Source organism: Orussus abietinus, unplaced genomic scaffold (genome assembly GCF_000612105.2).
Source record: "Orussus abietinus isolate OABI.00-Male unplaced genomic scaffold, Oabi_2.0 scaffold27, whole genome shotgun sequence".
NCBI classification, from domain to species: Eukaryota; Metazoa; Arthropoda; class Insecta; order Hymenoptera; family Orussidae; genus Orussus; species Orussus abietinus.
Window position 1 is genome coordinate 108016 of NW_019394254.1, and position 18209 is coordinate 126224.

Consider the following 18209-nt stretch of genomic DNA (forward strand, 5'->3'; position numbering starts at 1 on the left):
TCCGAAGCTGGAATAATAACGAGAGACCCCGGGGAGCTCGGGGACCTCGCGAGGGGGAACGCTCTCCGGGTCCTCGAGGAGTCGGCAAACGCGCGCTGGTCCACTCGGGGACGGGTGGCGGTATTTGCATTCGATTCCAAGTCGACTCGGACTCGGCAGCGAGGGGCCCGAGGTACCCGGGGTACCCGGGGTACCCGGGCTGCTCGGGCTGCTCGGGCTGCCCGTCGAATCGACGACTCCTGGCCGAGTCCACGGGCGCCTCCCGATCGGCTGGCCACGTTTACGGCCAGTTCGGCTAAATTGGATCGCCGGGCAAATTGGACCGCCGCGGCCGAAAGATATCCATGTCGGTCCGCCAATTATCGGCGCGAGGACGAACCTCCAGCCGACGGTAAACGCGTGGCATTCTTTAACGACCGTTTCGAGCGCGAGTCGCTCGTCCCCTGAGGAAAGAGTTGCCTCCCCTTTCGATACCACCGGGCGTTTCTCTGATAATTACCCCGTCGACTCTCCCTCGCCCCGCGTCATCGCGGACGAAACCCCATCGGGGAGGATTTTGCGAAATTTGCCGCAACCCTTGCCGAACGGTGCCGAGGTCCAATCGATAGGCGCGTATCATTTGGCGCGCAAACCAACGGGGTCGTTTTTCCCCAGAGAGGCCCTCGAAAAGCCGGCTACTCTTCAGGGCCGGGCGCGGCGTGCCCCTTTCATTGCGCAAAAGTTGATAAAGCCTTTGGAAATCGCCCGGGGTATTTTGTATCAATTTCCGAGCTTCATTCCATATGTGAGTGCATTGTGCGCCCCGAACAATAACTCATCCCGATATTGCTGGACCGGTCCGCCGCGCGTTTCCTCCGCGCCGGCACGTCGATGCCAATGATTATCGGCCGGTCTCGCGATCGCCCCGGCGGAAAGGGAGTTCCCTTCGGCTCCCTTCCGATTCGCGTCGCGTGAGCCCCCTCGGCTCTCCTATCGCCCCTCCCTCGAGGACCCCCGGGTACGAGGATAGCCTTTTAGTCCGACTCGTCGCATTAAGCCGCAATTAAAGGTAAAAGCGCCAAAGACCGCTCTTGCCGGCGCGACGACCCGCGGCGGATTTCTCGAGAGCGGTCGGGACCGCGGTTCTCCCTTCGTCTTCCGCGATTCCAGCTCGACTCGTCCACGGTCCATTCCGCGAGCGCGGGGGCTAGAGACGGCAATATTCAAATACAACACCGGCCGCGAGGTCTGCGCTCGAGTGGACGGCAAACACTCCAACTCGGCCGGATAGATGCGTCCGCGCCGCAATCAAAGAGTAGGCGCGAGCTCGCGAAGGAGCGGCCCCCGCGATTCCGTCCGCGACGCGGTCTTCCGGAAGGGCCTATAGACCTTACTTAACCGGTCCGGATCCGTCCGGGCCGTCGGTCCCCGGAACGGAAAATTATTTATCCCGCGCGGGCCCCTCCCGGGAAGAGCATCCTCCGGTATTCAGAATTTCATCGACGCGATGCCTCCCCTCGGGTCTCCGCGCGAGACGTATCCCGCCCTCCATAAATCATTCCCAATAAAGGCGCCGGCAGACGGGGACGCGCGTCCTCGAAGCGCCTCCATGCTAATTCCGCCGCGAGCGAGTCGATACCGACCCGACTAACCCAGATTTACCCGACCCGAGGCCGACCCGCGTCCAACTCGCGGCCGGATCCGCGTGCGGATCCGTCCGACGTGCCCTCCCCGTGCCCGTAGAGGCCGCCGCCGTTACGGCCGATTAAAGTATCGTAAAGGCATCGCGCGGAGACGAGACGTTAGGAGGGGTCGGGCACGCCGCGCCGACTGCCGCCAACTGGCGTCTCGCCGCCGCCACCGCCGCCGCCACCGTCGCCGCCGCCAACTGGCGTCGAGGGCGTCCGAGCGGTCCGATCGCGCGCCATCGAACCCCACTGGTCGGCATTCCCTCTCGCAGGTGCTTCACCGACGAAGCGGGAAAGGAGAAGTCGTCGGAAGGAGGCGGTGATTTTCTCCGGGCGCGTAGACACGCACGCGCGGAGAGAGAGGCGAGGACGGCAGGTGTTCCTTCGAGCAGCTGCAATCACGACCGCGAACGCCATCTGCCCGAAACCGGCCCCGGGACTGCCCGGGACTGCTCGGGACGCGTCTTCTCTCCGACGCCCCGACGCCCCGACGCCCCGACGCCCCGACGCCCCGACGCCCCGACGCTTTTCCGTCCGGTTTCTCGCTCGTTGTGTTCTCTCCGAGCGTTTCTCCGTTCCTTCATCCGAAACTTTCGGAAGAACGTCGCCGCTGCGGGTCGATCGAAACGGTCTCGATTTCGATGAAATTCCAATTCCCATCGATTCCGAGACGGAACGTTCCTGTCTGTGTTTTTTGTGCGATTGCTATGAACTGTAACACGTGAGGAAAAAAATTTGTGTAAAAAACCGTACCCACCCTTCCTTGAAAATTTGAATTTGCGACACGTACGTTACACCTGACGTTATACCGAGTACGTCAAGCTACGTGTTGGGTATCTCCTTCCATGTAGATTTTATGTGTTCCCTAGGAAACGTTCATTATTTTTTTATTAATTTCCGTAGCTTATCAAAAAATGTATACAAAGTAGAACTCAACTCTCGAGCACCCACGTGTAGTTTTGCCTGTATCATTTGTGGATAAAATAAATAAGGTAAGTAAAGGATAAAGTCAAATAGGGCGTCACGAGTATTCTTCCCTTACCGTCAAAATCGAGCAGTGTCGATAAGCATAGGTAAGCCACCACCGTCAACTGCCTCATGGTATTACCATCACGAGTACGTGAGCCACCAACGGCGACTGGTAGATGGTACCGCCATCGCGAGTGCGCGAGCTCCTATCAGAAATTCGTTGCGCCGCCCTTGGCGGCAAAAAACGGTGAAAGCTAACGTACGAAACCAGAGGGCAGCACAGGATGCGATCGCACGACCCTGCCCGTGAACAAACTCCCAACTCATCTTTGGAGCGCGTCCGACCCGTTTCTTTGCGACTTCGAGGCCGCCGCCACGACTTCCACAAATCGGAGAGCGCGTACTTACGTCTGGCGCCATCTGCCCTCCAACCGGGACACTCGCGGACGATATAACTCGGTGGATAACTCGCTTCGAGATTCCTGTACTGGATTTCGTGAAACGGTGTTGGACTAAATCGGGGAATCGAGAAGCACGATTTCTCCGAATTTCTCCGGATGTTTACGTGGCGAGTCCTTCCGACTCGTCCGGCTTATGTAAATATCGCGATTACGCGCGAGAAGGTCCCACGACCGCGGACAGAGAAAAGGGGGGTTTAACGGACTTTATCCCCACGAGACGCGAACCAGTGCCGCGAAATCTTCCGGGCGAGGAAGGCAAGCGATCGGGAATCCGGGAATCGGCTCCGGTGGGCCGAGAGAGGGCGAGCGTCGCGGCGCAGGGCGCCTATATCGACCGACGATGGACGCGGGGAGCGGCGCAGCCGCGGACGCGACGCGCCCCGCCGGCACCTCCATCCGCGACGTCGTCCGGCTCTGGATCGACGCCCTGAGGATCCACGACGCGGAGCCCGTCCCGCGGACTGCCATGGGGAACCTCCAGAGCGAGGGCAAGAAGAAAGCCAGGAAGTCGAGAGGCTCCGCCGGGACCGAGCCGGAGCCGGCGAGCGCCTCCTTCGAGCGAGTCCACCCTCCGACCAAGAGACCGGCCCCGAAGCCGCCGGGGCCGCCGGGGCCCCACTCGCGCCAGGTGAGCGAACCCGCCCGGCGAGAGGTTTCGTCGACGTCGGTAAAAAGGATTCTTTCGCGCGTCTACGTTACCGGCGCTCGTGTTTACACCGAACCGGGCAGCCCGGGCAGCCCGGGCAGAACCGGGGGAATCGGGGAACGGTTGCGGGTGATCGAAGTCAATTGGTCGTTTCGGGCAGGTGACGACGGCGGAGCCTCTTCCTCTCCTCGTGACCGACTCGTGGCGGCGGGCCAACCGGCCCGCGCCCGGGACCCCGACGCCGCCCAGCCAGCAGTCGTCCAGCGACAGCGTCTTCACGGATCCGGAGGACGCGATGCTCGTCGCCGCGGACTCGGCTCCCGCGGCCCTGAATCTGCCCCGGGACTCCAAGCCCGAGTGGTCCCCTCGAGTACAGGGGCAGTTCACCGTCTCCAAGCACAAGAGGATCGAGCTGTCCCCGGCCTCGCCTCGACTCGGTAAGGCCGGGTCTCTTCCGAGTATCCGTCCGGCTCGGCGCCGAGTCGATGGGGTCGTCCTCGAGCCATTCGGCCGGCTCGAGAAAGAGACTCGGGGGGGTCATCCTTGTCGCTCTTTGCAGGAGTCCCGACGACCCCGACGTCGGCGAGGAGGTTCAGCGCGTACGAGTCGAGTCCCGATGGCGGCACCGTGCTCAGGAGGGTGGCCAGCCTCACTCTGGACCGGGCGACCTTGGAAGCCAGATCCCACGCCAGACCCAGGACCGTGCCCAGAAAACTGGACTTCAAGATGTACGACAAGTTCGAAGGTGAGGAGACCGCCAAATTCTTGCGAAACGAGTCCCTCGCTCGATCTCCCCGTCTTAGACGTCGGCGAGGGAACTCTGGAAGACTCGCGCGCTTTTGGGAACGAGCGTCGAGGTTTGTGGTCTGCGGGCCCGCGTCGGTCCCTCCGTCGGTCGGGGGGGGGGCGATACCGAAAGCCAGATACCGGGGACCCCAGCCGATAAGGTGCACTCGTTGCGATAAGGGCTACTCCCAGACTCCAGGGACGCGGGAAAAGGAGCGTTAACCGTTAAAGGGGAACGTACCACGATTTGAGCCCATAAAAAATGTGCCGGAATTTTTTAATCGATTTTTGGCCCGATTCTCGCCCGCGATTGAATTTCTTCTTGTCTCTTTAGGACAACATTTGCTGAATTGGCTGACGAGCGACGTGGCCGATCACCTCAAGGGACCCTTGTCGGAACTCGAGGGCAAGAAACTCGTGGCATCGTTTTGCGAACGATTGGTGACCGCTGGGGTCTTGAAACCGCTTCCGGAAAAGGGATCCGCAAGGAACGCCGACTTTACGGTAAGGAAACTCCCCCTAAACGGCACACGATTCGGGAGAATTTTTCATCCAAAGAACGGTTCCTCGCTCGCCGAGATAAAAAAAAAAAGTCGTACGTATAATTATTCCAGCCACGCGAGAATTAATTCGCGGCGTAACGTTTCAGTCGGAGCAGATGTACTCCTGGGCGCACCAGGAAACTCCTTCGCCCCTCGAGGAAGTCCGGGAGAAATCGACTTCCGAAAAGTCGGCCTGGGAGTCCGCGAGGCGTCTTAGGGAGGAGCTCGAAAGTTTGCGCTCCGAGGTCGAGAGACTTCGCAAACTCGTCAAGGAATCCCAGACGCGCTGCGAGGGCAGGTCCACGCAGACTTCGCCGACTTTGTTGTCCCCTGTTCGAGCTGCCAAAGCGAGTTCACCCAAGAGCAGGACCCACGAAGGCATCAAGACTCCTGACAAAAGTTGCGAAAGCGGTAGGTTTACCGCCACCTCCGTGGACCTCTCACCGATCCTCTCGGAAAAGACGTTCTCGTTTTTATTCGAGGATTCAAAAAACGACGCTGCCATGGTGTCCGATTTGTCCTCGTTAGACGAACGGCATCGGTCGAGAGACCCTCGCGATACGTCGAACGTTTCGAAACGAGCCGGTGGGGTGGTCGGCAGGACCGATGACGAACCTGATGAAAAAGAATCGCCAGCGGATAACGAAGTCCAAGATTCTTTGGGATCGGCGAGGAAGACGTCCGACGATACCGAAGGGCCCTTGGGACAGGTGGTGGCAAGAGGGTCTCCGTCGAGTGGAAGGAGTCGGACGTTAGAAGGAGAATCATCGGCACCGCCGCCCATGCCGGAAGGTCCAGTATCTGGTTTACCTCCACAATTTGATGGACCACCCGCCCCACCGCCTCCTCCTCCTCCTCCTCTTCCTCCATTACCTCTGGAATACTCGGTTCCCCCGCCTCCACCTCCACCTCCACCTCCACCTCCACCTCCACCTCCACCTCCGCCGCCCCCGCTTCCAGGAGCTGGATTTCCTCCGCCACCTCCTCCTCCTCCTCCTCCATTTCCTAGCACAGGAATTCCTCCGCCGCCTCCGCCACCTCCGCAACCTCCTCCTTGTCCTGGAGCTGGAATTCCTCCGCCACCGCCTCCACTTCCAGGGGTTGGGATCCCTGCGCCACCTCCACCACCCGGTACGGGATTTCCGCCACCGCCTCCTCCACCTGGAGGAATTCCTCCACCACCTCCTTTTCTGGGAGGGTCGGGACCACCGCCTCCACCTCCAATGGGTGGTCCAGCCTCGCTGCCACCTCCGCCAGTCGGTGGGTGGAATCCACCTAGTCGAGCCGGTGAGTGAATCTTGTCGTTGACATCGTTCCGCGTTATATCTAACACAAGTCCGGCCTAAAAGTATTTTCGGACGTGGGAGTAAATATGTCCAAGGTGACGATACCGTTCAGCATTCTTTACCTCTTCCTTGTCAGGAATGAGGAAACAACCTCTGAATCCCGATGTCCCCATGAAGCCACTGTACTGGACAAGAATTCTGGTCCCAGCAACCGCGGTCCCGGTTACCACCGTCGAAAGTCCCGATTCCCCTCCAGAAGTAAGAAATCCCATCCCTTGTTCTCGATGGCGTATCCAACGATCGATATCGTAACGAAGACCGTTGTTTAGGTTCCCCTGTGGATGGAAATAGAAGAGGAACGGGAGGTCAACATGAAGGAGTTCGCCGAGCTGTTTTCGCGACAAGTGGCCGAGCGGAAGCCGACCAAGAAGACGAACGAGGCCGTCTGCTCCTCCAAGGTAGAACCGGTGAAAATCCTAGACTCGAAGAGGTCTAAGACGGTCGGCATCTTGGAGAAGAGTCTACACGTTGACTTCAACGAGGTGGAAAACGCAATTTACACTCTGGATACCAGCGTGGTCAGCTTGGAGGCCTTGCAACAGATTTACGAGATCGTAAGTGGCGTTCTCACCCAAAGGCGCGATACCCGACCGACCATCAAAGAAACGATTCGTTTGACCGATTTGGTAGAGACCGACTCCCAAGGAACTGGAAGAGATCGCCAACCACGAGCGGACGCATCCGGACGTCCCCCTGGATCGTCCGGAAATGTTCCTGAAAAGGCTCTCCGGCATCGAGCACTTCTCCGAGAGGCTTACCTGCTTGATGTTCCAACCCGAGTTCCAGGACGCCGTCTCGACGGTCTCCACCAAACTGACTAACCTGCGCGTAACCTGCGATTACCTGAAAAATTCGAGTTCCCTGAAAAGGGTGATGGCGACTATCCTGACTCTGGGAAATTACATGAACGGTGGGAACCGGATGAGAGGTCAGGCCGATGGCTTCGGCCTAGAAATACTCGGCAAGTTGAAAGATGTCAAGTCGAAAGTTCCGGGGATTACGTTGTTGCACTACGTGGTAAGGGCGAGATTAGCGCAAGAGAAGGACTGCAGTTTTGATGAACCGTTACCGTTACCGGTTCCAGAGCCAGCCGACGTAGAGGCGGCTTCTACTATCAGTTTTGAGGACATTACCAAGGAGCTCGACAGGCTCGAGAGAGAACTCGAGGGTAATTATTTTTCCTCGTATGGATTTCCCTTGAGCTCTTCTTTTTTCAAAGGTGAACGGTCAAAAGTAATCATTTTCTTGCAGCTTGCAAAGTCAAGAGCAAAATCGTCGAGGCATCGGAGACCGAATCCGGGGGACCCTTCGCCGAGAAGATGAGCGCCTTTTTGACCGGAGCCGTGACGGAACTGGCAAACGAGAAAGAGGGTCTTCGAGAAGCTAAGCTCAAGTTCAAGGCCGTCATGCAATTTTATCAATACATCCCGAAAGGTGCTACCCTTGAGACGGCGGATCCGCATGATTTTTTCGCACTTTGGATCAGCTTTTGTCAAGACTTCAAGGTACCGTAACCACGTGACATCGTGGCAAACGTCGTCGACTCGTCAATAAATCAAAGTATATGATAATTTCAGGACATTTGGAAAAAGGAGCAGCAACGCCTGAGGAAAGAACGCCTTGAGGAAACGCGGAAGAAATATGGATCAAGAAGACACATTGAGAAGCCATTAAAAAAGAGCGAAGGTGGCTTGAAAGCTCGACTGCAAAAGCTCGCTGGAAAGCGGTAAAATTTTGAAAACTGGTGCCAGCATCGAAAAGGCAAGATTCGAAGTTCAGTTTTTTTTTTACCCGAGATTGCCACGGTTTGAAAATCTTCATATCATGGATAACAGCGTGACATCGTTAAGTACAGGGCAGAAGCACCCACCCTAGCCCAATGTACGTACTTCGGGTCTAGCGATAATAATCTTGTGAAAAAAATTAATTTCGAATCTTAACGTCGCAATAATTTTGTCAGCCTTCGTGTCTATGAGGCTTTAGCTTATGCACGTTGTCATATTAGGTGCAGCCTACTCGTGTTTCTTCGGCGATAACTTATACATGAAAATTGTAAATACATATTTATTGAACGATTAACATTAAACGAAAATAAGATTTTTTGACCACCTTCGCATAAAAATTGCTCGGAATTCGCGTAGATTTTCTTACCATGATCAAAAAGCAGGACACGCGGTAATAAGAAATACGATGAAAGTAGCGATACCGAATCGTTTACTATGACGGGTCATAAAATATAAAATAACCCGTAAGTAGATAATCTTACTTCTTCGATCTTGCACACCTTAATTCTAAATGCCGTAAAAAATTGATTATAATCTTTTCTTAATACGAGTTATTCCACGGTACATCTATACCCATGTATCCGCGCAATCTTAAAAGAATAATGATTTATCACAGAAGGGTTAGGGTAAACGCTCCGTTTGTCCGTTCCAATAGCAACAATGATTCGATGATGCCGAAATATCCGCACATGGCATATACGAAATACCCCTAAACTACTACTATTTTATTTAATAAAATGGTCAACCGTGCCCTCATTCACGGCATTTGTATTTAACGAGTGCTCCCTCGAGCACCCAATCCACGATTTGCCGTAATTACCCCATAACGAGCTACGGTACGTTTCCCGTGTTTCAGAACAGAAAGAACAAATCCAGATTAGCGGCCAGGAAATCTGGTTCTAGGAATGAAATATCTGACCGACGATGGCGAAACTCCTGACGGCCGAGGCCATATCGGAAACGTCATCGCCAGAGTGCACGTGCAAACTAGGACTGCCAACGGTAGCTGCAGCTACCGCATGGGTGTTCATCCTTTGCACGTTATCTACATAGGTTTTGTTCGTTTGAACGCCTAGTACGTTATTTGCGTTACCTACGCGATGGGACGGGGGTACGTTCGAAAGTATAGGAGCCACGACGGGGCTCGCAACGATCGCGGTATGAGACTGGCAATAGTTCTGCGTATCGTGACCAGTTTGCCCAGGCACGGGCTGATAGCTACTGTACTGCGCCTTGCACTTCTTCTCGTGAACGAAGAGACTCCCCGAATGGCTGTAAGCCGTTCCGCAAATTTTACAGGCGTAGGGTTTCTCCCCGGTGTGCGTGAACTTGTGCTCCTTCAGATACTTCAATCGTCTGAAAGATTTCCCGCACGTTTTGCAATGGTAATTCGCTTCGCCGGTGTGGGTCGTGATGTGTGCTTTCAGGGTGCAGGACTTTGCGAAAGCCGCGCTGCAGAAGTGGCAGACGAATGGCCGGTCCCCTGTATGCGTCCGCTCGTGGTTGATACAGTTAGAGTTAGAAGTGAACCCTCGGCCGCAATACTTGCACACGTGTGGCTTGTAACCGGTGTGCGTCCTCATGTGGAACATTAGGCCGGTGTTCTGTCTGAAGGTTTTACTGCAGATGTGACACAGGAATCGCTTGAAATTGGAGTCCTCTTGCTCCTTCGCCCGCTCGTGGATTCTTGTGTGTTTTTGTAGTTTCGATTCCTTTTCAAAGGATTTATTGCATTCGTCGCATGAGAAGGGCTTCGCCTTCTCGGAACCTCCATCGGGAATCTTCTTGTCGTTACAGCTGCAAACCTCTCCACAAGCCTCGCAGGGACTCTCGGGTGACGCGTGAGCGTTTGCTCTGTGCTTTATCAACGACTTCCTTGTAACGTAAGATTTACCGCAGATGTGACAAGAAAACCCTTTACCTTCGTTGTCCGAGTCCAATTCTTCCCTTATCCAGCTGTTTATCAACTTGATCGCGGATTTATCGTCGGCAGGTTTTTCAAATTCCGTGCACTCTGTGTATTCGTCGTGACCGTGTCGCTGCTTGTGACTCTTTAACCGATCCTGTCTAAAAAACTTCATATTGCACACATTGCAGACATATTTCTTTTCGTCGTGTATCAACACGTGCCGCTGCAATGATTTCTCAGAGGTATAATATTTTGTGCACTGTTGACATCGATACAGTGGAACGTAGTTGAAGGAATCGGTGTCGATGCTGATATCGGTTTCGGAATTAGGTGCCTCCTGGTTGTGATTGGAATCATTCGAAATTTCGGGAACCTTCTTCGGAAAATTCTTCTCGAAACTCTTGTCTTCGACTTCGCGACGAGTTTCTTTCTTTAGAATATTCTCATCCTTTGTCGAATGCTTTTCTGGGTCGGAACACACTTCACCGTTTTCCTGTTTTCTCCTTTCTCTCAGTTCTTTTAAAATAGAAAATACTTCCTTCGGGTTTGCCTTTTTATGTACGTTCAAATGTCTAACCATGGTATCTAGCTTTCTAAAACTTTTATTGCAAATGTTACAATCTACGGACTTAGGCTTTTCCTTAGATTCATGTAATTTACCATGTTCCAACAATTTGTCCTGTCTCAGGAATTGTTTCTCACACTTCTCACATTTAAATTTGTCGTTCTTGTGAGTCAAAACATGTCTGTCTAATGACTTTTTACTGGAATATGACCTGTTACATTTAATACATTCGAGAAGGGGTTCGGTTCTATGATTCGACTCCCTTTTGGGTCTACGTCTCAAATTATTTCTAATCGGTGTCATGTTCTGATCAAGGAATTCATGCTTTGCGTTAACATTTTTCTTAATAAATTGTCTTTGCCTCTCCTTAGAATTTTTTAAATTTTCCATTGATGTTATCCTTTTAAACATCGATATTCGCCTTGTTTTTAAGATCTCCTTTCTCATTAACATTCTCCTTATTTTCATCTGCACCCTTAACTTCTTCTGAACAACGAACAAAGGTATTTTCTCTTCGAGTTCGTCGTGCTTCCCATAAGGAAATGGAGAAAATGTTTTCTCTGCGGTATCGGAATTGCTGTCAATATCTGAAACTGCATCTTTGTTTCTTGATGTTATCGGGTGCTCCATTTTAACACCTTCCAATTCCGAGAAAGGTTCTGTCTGAGACCATTGATCCTAAAATACAAAAGTCAAAAAGTAACGTAGCGAAAACAAGACTAGAACCAGGGTTCCGATCGAGTTGGTTAATTCTATAAGAACAAAGCGATACAGCCAAAGGTTCCATTTGGTAAACCTGTCAAACTCACTTTCTGTCTATCCGATCTGTGTGCATCGATAGGAATCCCATAAAGTTTCCGAAGCTTTTCGTCAGCCCACTGACACTGTTCACGTAATTTATGGGCAAGGTTAATCTTTGATATACAGTCAAAACAGATTCCATCAGGGAGCCCATCGTCTTTAAGAATCTATCAAGAATAATCAAAAGGGACGAACAATGTAAAATTCCTAGATGCTTACTTCATATAAACTGCATTTATTCCAATATAACAAACCTGTATACCGCCACAGACTCGGAGCTTCTCGGATAAGTTGAGGTTAGAACTCCTCTCAGGATCGTCCGCGTTTATTCGAAATATGGATAAGTTATTTTTTTTCCGCGAAAGGCACACTCTACAGAGCCTGTCGATCCCTTCGGGATCAGCCGGCAAACTCTTCCTTTCCATTTTGATTTTCATTCGGACTCAGTATCATTGAGAAACCTCTGACGCTTGCGATTAAAAACAAGTTCCGAACTAAAGAATAGTGGAGAACACCCAAATCAGAGATGAGTTGAGAGATTCACGGGAAGGATCGAGCGACCGCGTCCTGTGCGACCTCCGGTGGAGGCAGAGATGAGTTGGGACATAATGGTAAGCCACCACCGTCAACTGCCGCATGGTATTACCATCACGAATACGTGAGCCGCCAACGGCAACTGGTAGATGGCACAGCCATCGCAAGTGCGCGAGCCCCTACCAGAAATTCGTTGCGCCGCCCTTGGGGGCAAAAAACGGTAAAAGCTAACGTACGAAACCAGAGGGCAGCACACGATGCGATCGCGCGACCCTGCCCGTGAGCAATCTCCCAACTCATCTCTGTTCATCTCTGGTCTATTTAAGTGGCGCCACCCGCGTCTTGTGGTTGCGAATGGAAGTTCGAAACGCTCGGCATGGTAGTTGGATCGCCGCACGGCGACCGCGAGAAGTTCTTCCAATGAAGATGGAGGTCGTCCGATGATCGAGTAGCCTGGATTGAATCCACGTTTGGCATCGATTTATTCGCTGGGATCGATACGGAATCATCTGCCAATCCTCGGAATCGGTAAAACCGTTCACGGACGGAATAACAGAGCAAAAATAAGCGCGACTCAGGCCGATTTTCGTTGTGCAATTTGAAGGAGAGACGTCGCCACCGCGTTCACGAAGCGCATTCGAGAATCTCGAGGATCTCTACGCGAATTTCACGGTCTCCTCGTGTTTGCTGGTGACCTTCGAAGAAGGAAGAGTGGCAAAACGATGGATCTTCCAGAACATAAAATCAGCACTAATTTCTGCTAAAAGCCTGACTTCTTATTTGCTTGTTTCCTCGTATAGCCTAAAGATCCTTGGGTAAGAAATTTCAAAGGAGGAGAAGGATTTCTTATTTACGCACGCAGGACATTTAGATCGAAGGGTTTCTAATGATTATTCGCAATTCATTTTGACTGAGTTTTCGACTTCGATGAGGAAGATAACGACGTGGGTATATAAGTTAGTTCCATGTCGGCAATAAGGTGCCTGCGAGTCGAAGCATTCGATCGACGGAGTTGATGGTTCGTAATCTTATTAGGTAATGCTTTGCAGTTGAAAAAATATCTTCTATGGTTCCATCAAATAGGCGTCTGTAATTTAAACCAAGCTTGGAGATTAAAATTTGTAACAATGTAAGGTTAAAAGATTCAACACACGAGAATTATTTAGATTTAAAGTTGTCATTGAAATTGAGTTAGGCAACGATGCTTCACAATCATTGGACAACGTTATAAAGGATGTTCGCTAAATGGGTTATAAGGATTGTATTCCTGTTTCAGAAAATGAAGACAATAAAGGCAAAAAATAAACCTAAAAAAAGCAGTGGGAAATTCAGGAGAATGAAATTTGAGAATAAGAATTCAAGTTTTGAAACAAATCCTGATTTAACTCAGTTGCGCAAACCTGTTGACCTCAGTGTGTCCAGCTTATTGCAAGTTTCCAAGCTATTAAGTATTGGCAGTGAAGAGGTTAAGGGCATACTTGTCTATGAATGCGACATCGTCTATGAGTGCAGAGTTTGCCGGAGCTTATTTAGAAGTCTTGCCAACCTTATCTCGCACAAACGTGTCTATTGCAAAGAAAAATGTAATTTAACACGCTACAGGGATTGCATAAAATATGATTACACGGTTTGTTTATTAAAATTCTCTATCCATTGCTCTCATCGTGACAACATTCTGAAGGTTAATGTACTCTTGAATAAATATTTTTTTAGGTTCAAGACAAGTCGTCTCTAAACAGTCTGCATGAAAATATTGATGACATCTTAAAGGAAGCTGACAATGCCAGGGTATTGAGAAGTCAAACACCTAAAGTCTCTGGTGTCCCGAATGGTCCCGACAAAGATTTAACATCCATTGTAGATGCGATTCAACAGCAGCAAAATGAGGATTCCAATGATAATGTCCTGCCAACTCCAATAAATGAAAAGACTGGAAAAAATTCTATATCTAATAGCGATTGCATGCTTTTGGAAGAAGTCGAATCAAACTGTGTCGCGATGTATCAGACAATGGTGAAACCATTAGAAGCAAATGGTCAAATAACAAGTGATAATATGAAAACTCAAGTAAGAATGCAGCATTACGTCTATATATCAATTTGTTATTCTATTTACATGGAATTAACTGAGAATATGGCAAAATTTAAATTCTTTTAGATATCAGAGCTGCAAGAGATGATGAATCAAAGTACTGCAATCCTTGGTACGGATGGACGAATTCTGGAGGCAAATTATGTGGAAAAGTCTGATAACCCATTGCAATGTTGCATGGACAATGAAATATCAAATGAGTCAGTCAACACTCAAAATCTGGTTTGTTCTATCTGTAAGTACATGTTATTAAGCCAAAAGCCTTACTTATTTTTTAATGCACTAAGATTGCATTAAAAAAATAGCCTAATTCAATAAACCTAATAGATCATTTTACTTAGGTAAAGCAAAGTTTGCAACCAAAAAAACATTGACTTTCCACATGAAGTCATTGCACGTGTCTAATCGAATGTGTTACCCATGTCCTTGTTGTTCCAGTACATTTGCAAACACATGGAGTGTGTATCGTCATCTTTTTAAAGGTAAACATCTTTTGTAGTATCAATTGTTTACACAGGTAAATTCCTAGGTATCATTTTAATCACATTTACTTTTAGTTCACAGGAAAACGAATGAACAAGTAAGAAAATTAAGAGTACATATCCAAGAGAAGGCTTTCCGGAAAGAAAGTACCGGAGCTGAGGATTTAGAGAAACAATGTGTGTTAGATACAGCTCTGGATTCACTACCTTTGGCAGCAACTGATGATACACAGGTATAGAAATTTATATAGAATTTAAATAGACATAATTATCTAAAAATTATTGACATTCCAACATTGTTAAATCTATCAAAGGAATGGATGAAACACTTGGAGTTGGATTTGGAATTGCAACGTTGTGGCGGCTGTGGGAGACGATTTGATAGAAAAGTTGCATTACAATCTCATTCACAACGTTGCCAGAGACGAATCGATGCATGTAACGGTGCTGCAAATAAAGTGAAGAAGATAGTTAAACCTCTACTGCAGAGTGTGCATAAAAATGATAAACCGTTAGTTGAGGAAGTAGTCAACCAAGTTGCAATGCGTAATGATAATGTCGCAAAAGCTACAGCAGAAAAATCTCAGTTAGAAACAGAGGAAACAAAAACTCAAATTGCCCCTGACAAGGCAAATAAGGTGCTTTCCGCGGGAAGCGATGACGGTAATGAATTACCCATTAGAGTACAAAATGTGTCGTCTCTTAGCAACGATGCTTGGGAAAGAATGGGTGCCAATAGCCCTTTGCTTAATAGCACCAGCCATTCGTCGTCTGAATCTTCAGTTGTCGATACTATCTGCGATGAAAAGGCAACAATGCATAGACAACAATCTTCCCCTATCAGTGATTTGTCGGATTCGCCAGAGATTATATATACAAGCATCGACCGAAGTAACACTATGTCATTAGCATTCGGTAACAAAAAGAGGAAAATTATGTCTACTACCAAAAATGAAAGGCTACACGCAATAGCAGGTTAGTGTTGTATAATCATTGTTTCAGCATTAATAATACACATTGCATATATTTTTTGGAGGAGTTTGTAGTAATATTTATTTCTAATTTTAGATAAAATAGGTGAAAGAAATTTGGCACTACAAAATACACTGCTCAATGTAAATCGAAGCAAACCTCAAAGTACTTTTGATTACACTTTGATCATGGAAAAAAAAATGGCCGCAATATCTAATATTCGAAAACTACAATGTTTACCGTGCAGGCAAAAATTTACGTCAATGGCAAATTTACGTCGCCACATGGCTATTCACATTGGTTGGAATCGATATCGTTGCAAACTATGCCCATTTAAGTGTTTCGTGAAGTGTGATTGTGTGGCTCATTGCAATAGATTACACAACGCTAAGAATAATAGAAGTGTTATATCAGAAATGGTTTTGGAAATGCCAGAGAAAGAAATTTTATTGAATGCAGGTATTAATGTGGAAAATGGAAGAGCAGACGTAGAGCCTGAAATTATCGATGTGACATCCTCCACGATGCAAACTGTCAGTGCAGAAACAAATAATACTTTCGGTATAGAAAGTTCTATCGATAAATCTGCTCTAGATGTTTTAATCGATGAACCTGCATGCGCCAATGACGCGAGGAATGACATTAACGAGACCGTACACACGGAGGAGGTTGAAAAGGAACAGGAAAACATGAGCGTTTCTAACGACACCGTGGAAAGTAATACCGATAATCCAAAGGACCCCGAAAAGGACAGTGAAGATCCTAACAAAAAGAAAATTGCTGAATCTACTCAAGCTCATCGAAACTTGTACACTGATCCTGATTTACGAAGAATGGTCATGGAAGTCATTTTTGGCTCATCTGACTCAAATTCAAATAAACAGTCTGCAGAAAATAAAACAGTGCACGAAGTTAACGGTCATGAAAAGACATCGTCCCAAGACGAAGAGAAGAGCAAGGAGGCTGACGAATTTTCTGAGACTGGAGGTACCAAAGAAGAAAATGTTTCAAAGAATACCGATGTCAGACCTCAAAGACCGGTTCGAAATCGCGTCAAACCGGTGGATAAAGACTTCATTTACGATCTAAAAGAGCTTGATTTCCGGAATAACGTATCACTGTCCAAGGGAGCAGTTGTATCCACGAATAGATCAGTCGAGAAAAAATCGCCAAATCGATTGGATGTGCAAGACAAGAAACACGATATAGAGATTACTGAAAGTCAACCTGTGAAGATTTCTAAATCGTTATACGAGAGAATGTGTTTAGGAAAAGTTTCTGGAGATACCGACAAGAGGACCAAAGATGTCGCGGAAAAGATTGGCAAAGATGCAAGTAAGAAAGACAGATTCGTTGTCGCAGGAAATGGAATTAACGAGGTTTTCGTTTCCGATGAATAAAAGGTTTATACCGGAGCTCGGGCGGTAATCCTCTTTCGAAATTGTCAAGCACGGCTAATTTCTACTCAATTACACTTCATTCTTCAATGAGAAGCAAATTATTTTTGGAATCAACATCTTCGGATTAAGTGTAACTTATCATCGTAATTGTACATATATACATTCAGAAGTTGTCAGTTGTTCTGTTAGCTATACGTTGCGAATTTCAACGTAAGAAATTTCAGAACGATATCCTCTATTAGTGGAATACGCATGCCTCGTAGGAATTCAGAGTATCGAAAAGTGCGTAGGGCTGAAAGTTAGTTTCATAAACTCTGTTTTTAATGCCGAATGGTAACGAACGTTCGTTCGTTCGGAGAACATATCGATTTTCCGTTATAAATCGTAAACCATCAACACTTAATAATTAAATTCACTGTTAGAGTTACTTTTTTTCCTTTAATATTTCCACGAAGATAAAAGATATTTACGGTTCATACCGTATGCGTTTTATGAACGATAAAATAATTGGTGCAATTTATTTTATGAGCGAAATGTGCATTTGCGATTATTAATTGCCCTTTGACGCTAGCTGATCGTTCCCTTACATCGAAGTTAACGAAACCGTATTTTTCGTCAGCAATTCATTGCTGACCATTAAGTTTCACTTTTTTATCAATGGTGGTTAATCGTTTGCACGAGTTTTAACATCGAGTTAACGAGTTTTCAAAAGCCATTCGTGTGATGCTCATAAACATATTTTAACATTGAAAATCGGTACAACAATCGGTCCGAATTGATACGTTTCGTTAAATCTCGAAATTTCACTTACACGCGTGAGAATAAATGAAACAAACGAGTAGCGCAACAGTTGCTAATAAGTTTAATTTCGCGTTACGAATATATTTGTAAAATTTCTGTAAAGCATCACCTCGGCGTAATCTGAGTAACGAGATCGGTGATTTTTTTTTGCCCGACCGCGTCGTTACGTCGTTCGAGAAAAAATCGTAAACTTCATAACGCGTAGATATATTAAAAATTTGTCGATAAATTCTCTCTTAGGAGAAAGACAATGTACAGTTTGCAGCGTGTACATGCCGAAGATGTCCTTGTATAAATATGTACCACAATAAAGTTAACGCCGACCAGGTTTTTTAACGTCTATTCTTTACGACGAATAATTTGAACGCGACTTCCAGGCTCCGTATTTTCAAAAGTCGCCCATCTTGCCGCCTCGTTTCCGATTCGGCCCTGGGCGCGCGCAGCGCCAGTCGC

The 18209-nt window shown here is 48.4% G+C and overlaps 3 protein-coding genes across 7 annotated transcripts; 2 read left to right on the plus strand and 1 right to left on the minus strand.

The window, feature by feature from the left end:
- Positions 1–3316: 3316 nt before the first annotated feature.
- On the plus strand, positions 3317–9140 carry LOC105694869 (formin-2). Of its 3 annotated transcripts, XM_012415964.2 has the most exons (11): positions 3317–3725; positions 3904–4180; positions 4303–4488; positions 4864–5033; positions 5179–6358; positions 6494–6615; positions 6687–6971; positions 7048–7585; positions 7669–7922; positions 7995–8178; positions 9058–9140. In XM_012415964.2, the coding sequence occupies exons 1-10, from the start codon at positions 3438–3440 to the stop codon at positions 8145–8147; spliced, it is 3453 nt and encodes a 1150-aa protein (XP_012271387.1). In that variant the 5' UTR covers positions 3317–3437; the 3' UTR covers positions 8148–8178; positions 9058–9140. The 3 variants fall into 3 exon arrangements, with proteins under 3 accessions (XP_012271387.1, XP_012271386.1, XP_012271388.1); XM_012415963.2 differs by lacking the exon at positions 9058–9140 and having other exon boundaries at positions 7995–8957; XM_012415965.2 differs by lacking the exons at positions 7669–7922; positions 7995–8178; positions 9058–9140 and having other exon boundaries at positions 7048–7434; positions 7502–7585.
- On the minus strand, positions 9069–11975 carry LOC105694870 (zinc finger protein 568-like). Its single transcript, XM_023434127.1, has 3 exons — positions 11731–11975; positions 11485–11643; positions 9069–11353 (listed from the first exon to the last, which is right to left on the minus strand). Exons 1-3 carry the CDS (start codon positions 11911–11913, stop codon positions 9101–9103), a joined length of 2595 nt encoding a protein of 864 aa, XP_023289895.1. The 5' UTR covers positions 11914–11975; the 3' UTR covers positions 9069–9100.
- Positions 11976–12442: 467 nt separating this feature from the next.
- LOC105694899 lies at positions 12443–18074 on the plus strand. Of its 3 annotated transcripts, none has more exons than XM_012416038.1 (8): positions 12443–13045; positions 13287–13637; positions 13724–14077; positions 14168–14336; positions 14443–14583; positions 14659–14816; positions 14898–15558; positions 15652–18074. In XM_012416038.1, exons 2-8 carry the CDS (start codon positions 13290–13292, stop codon positions 16953–16955), a joined length of 3135 nt encoding a protein of 1044 aa, XP_012271461.1. In that variant the 5' UTR covers positions 12443–13045; positions 13287–13289; the 3' UTR covers positions 16956–18074. The 3 variants fall into 3 exon arrangements, with proteins under 3 accessions (XP_012271461.1, XP_012271460.1, XP_012271462.1); XM_012416037.1 differs by having other exon boundaries at positions 12443–13028; XM_012416039.1 differs by having other exon boundaries at positions 12443–12825.
- The last annotated feature ends 135 nt before the right edge of the window (positions 18075–18209 follow it).

What these genes read in the sequence shown, in the direction of transcription:
- LOC105694869 (XM_012415964.2), top strand. Translation starts at nt 3,438, where the DNA reads ATGGACGCGGGGAGCGGCGCAGCCGCGGACGCGACGCGCCCCGCCGGC. An exon ending in CCCGGCCTCGCCTCGACTCG is followed by an intron (nt 4,181 to 4,302) that starts GTAAGGCCGGGT and finishes CGCTCTTTGCAG; the next exon opens with GAGTCCCGACGACCCCGACG. An exon ending in GAATCCACCTAGTCGAGCCG is followed by an intron (nt 6,359 to 6,493) that starts GTGAGTGAATCT and finishes CTTCCTTGTCAG; the next exon opens with GAATGAGGAAACAACCTCTG.
- LOC105694870 (XM_023434127.1), bottom strand. Translation starts at nt 11,913, where the DNA reads ATGAAAATCAAAATGGAAAGGAAGAGTTTGCCGGCTGATCCCGAAGGG. An exon ending in GAGTCTGTGGCGGTATACAG is followed by an intron (nt 11,644 to 11,730) that starts GTTTGTTATATT and finishes TATTCTTGATAG; the next exon opens with ATTCTTAAAGACGATGGGCT. An exon ending in ACAGATCGGATAGACAGAAA is followed by an intron (nt 11,354 to 11,484) that starts GTGAGTTTGACA and finishes TTTGTATTTTAG; the next exon opens with GATCAATGGTCTCAGACAGA.
- LOC105694899 (XM_012416037.1), top strand. An exon ending in AAATCTGGTTTGTTCTATCT is followed by an intron (nt 14,337 to 14,442) that starts GTAAGTACATGT and finishes CATTTTACTTAG; the next exon opens with GTAAAGCAAAGTTTGCAACC. An exon ending in CAGCAACTGATGATACACAG is followed by an intron (nt 14,817 to 14,897) that starts GTATAGAAATTT and finishes AATCTATCAAAG; the next exon opens with GAATGGATGAAACACTTGGA.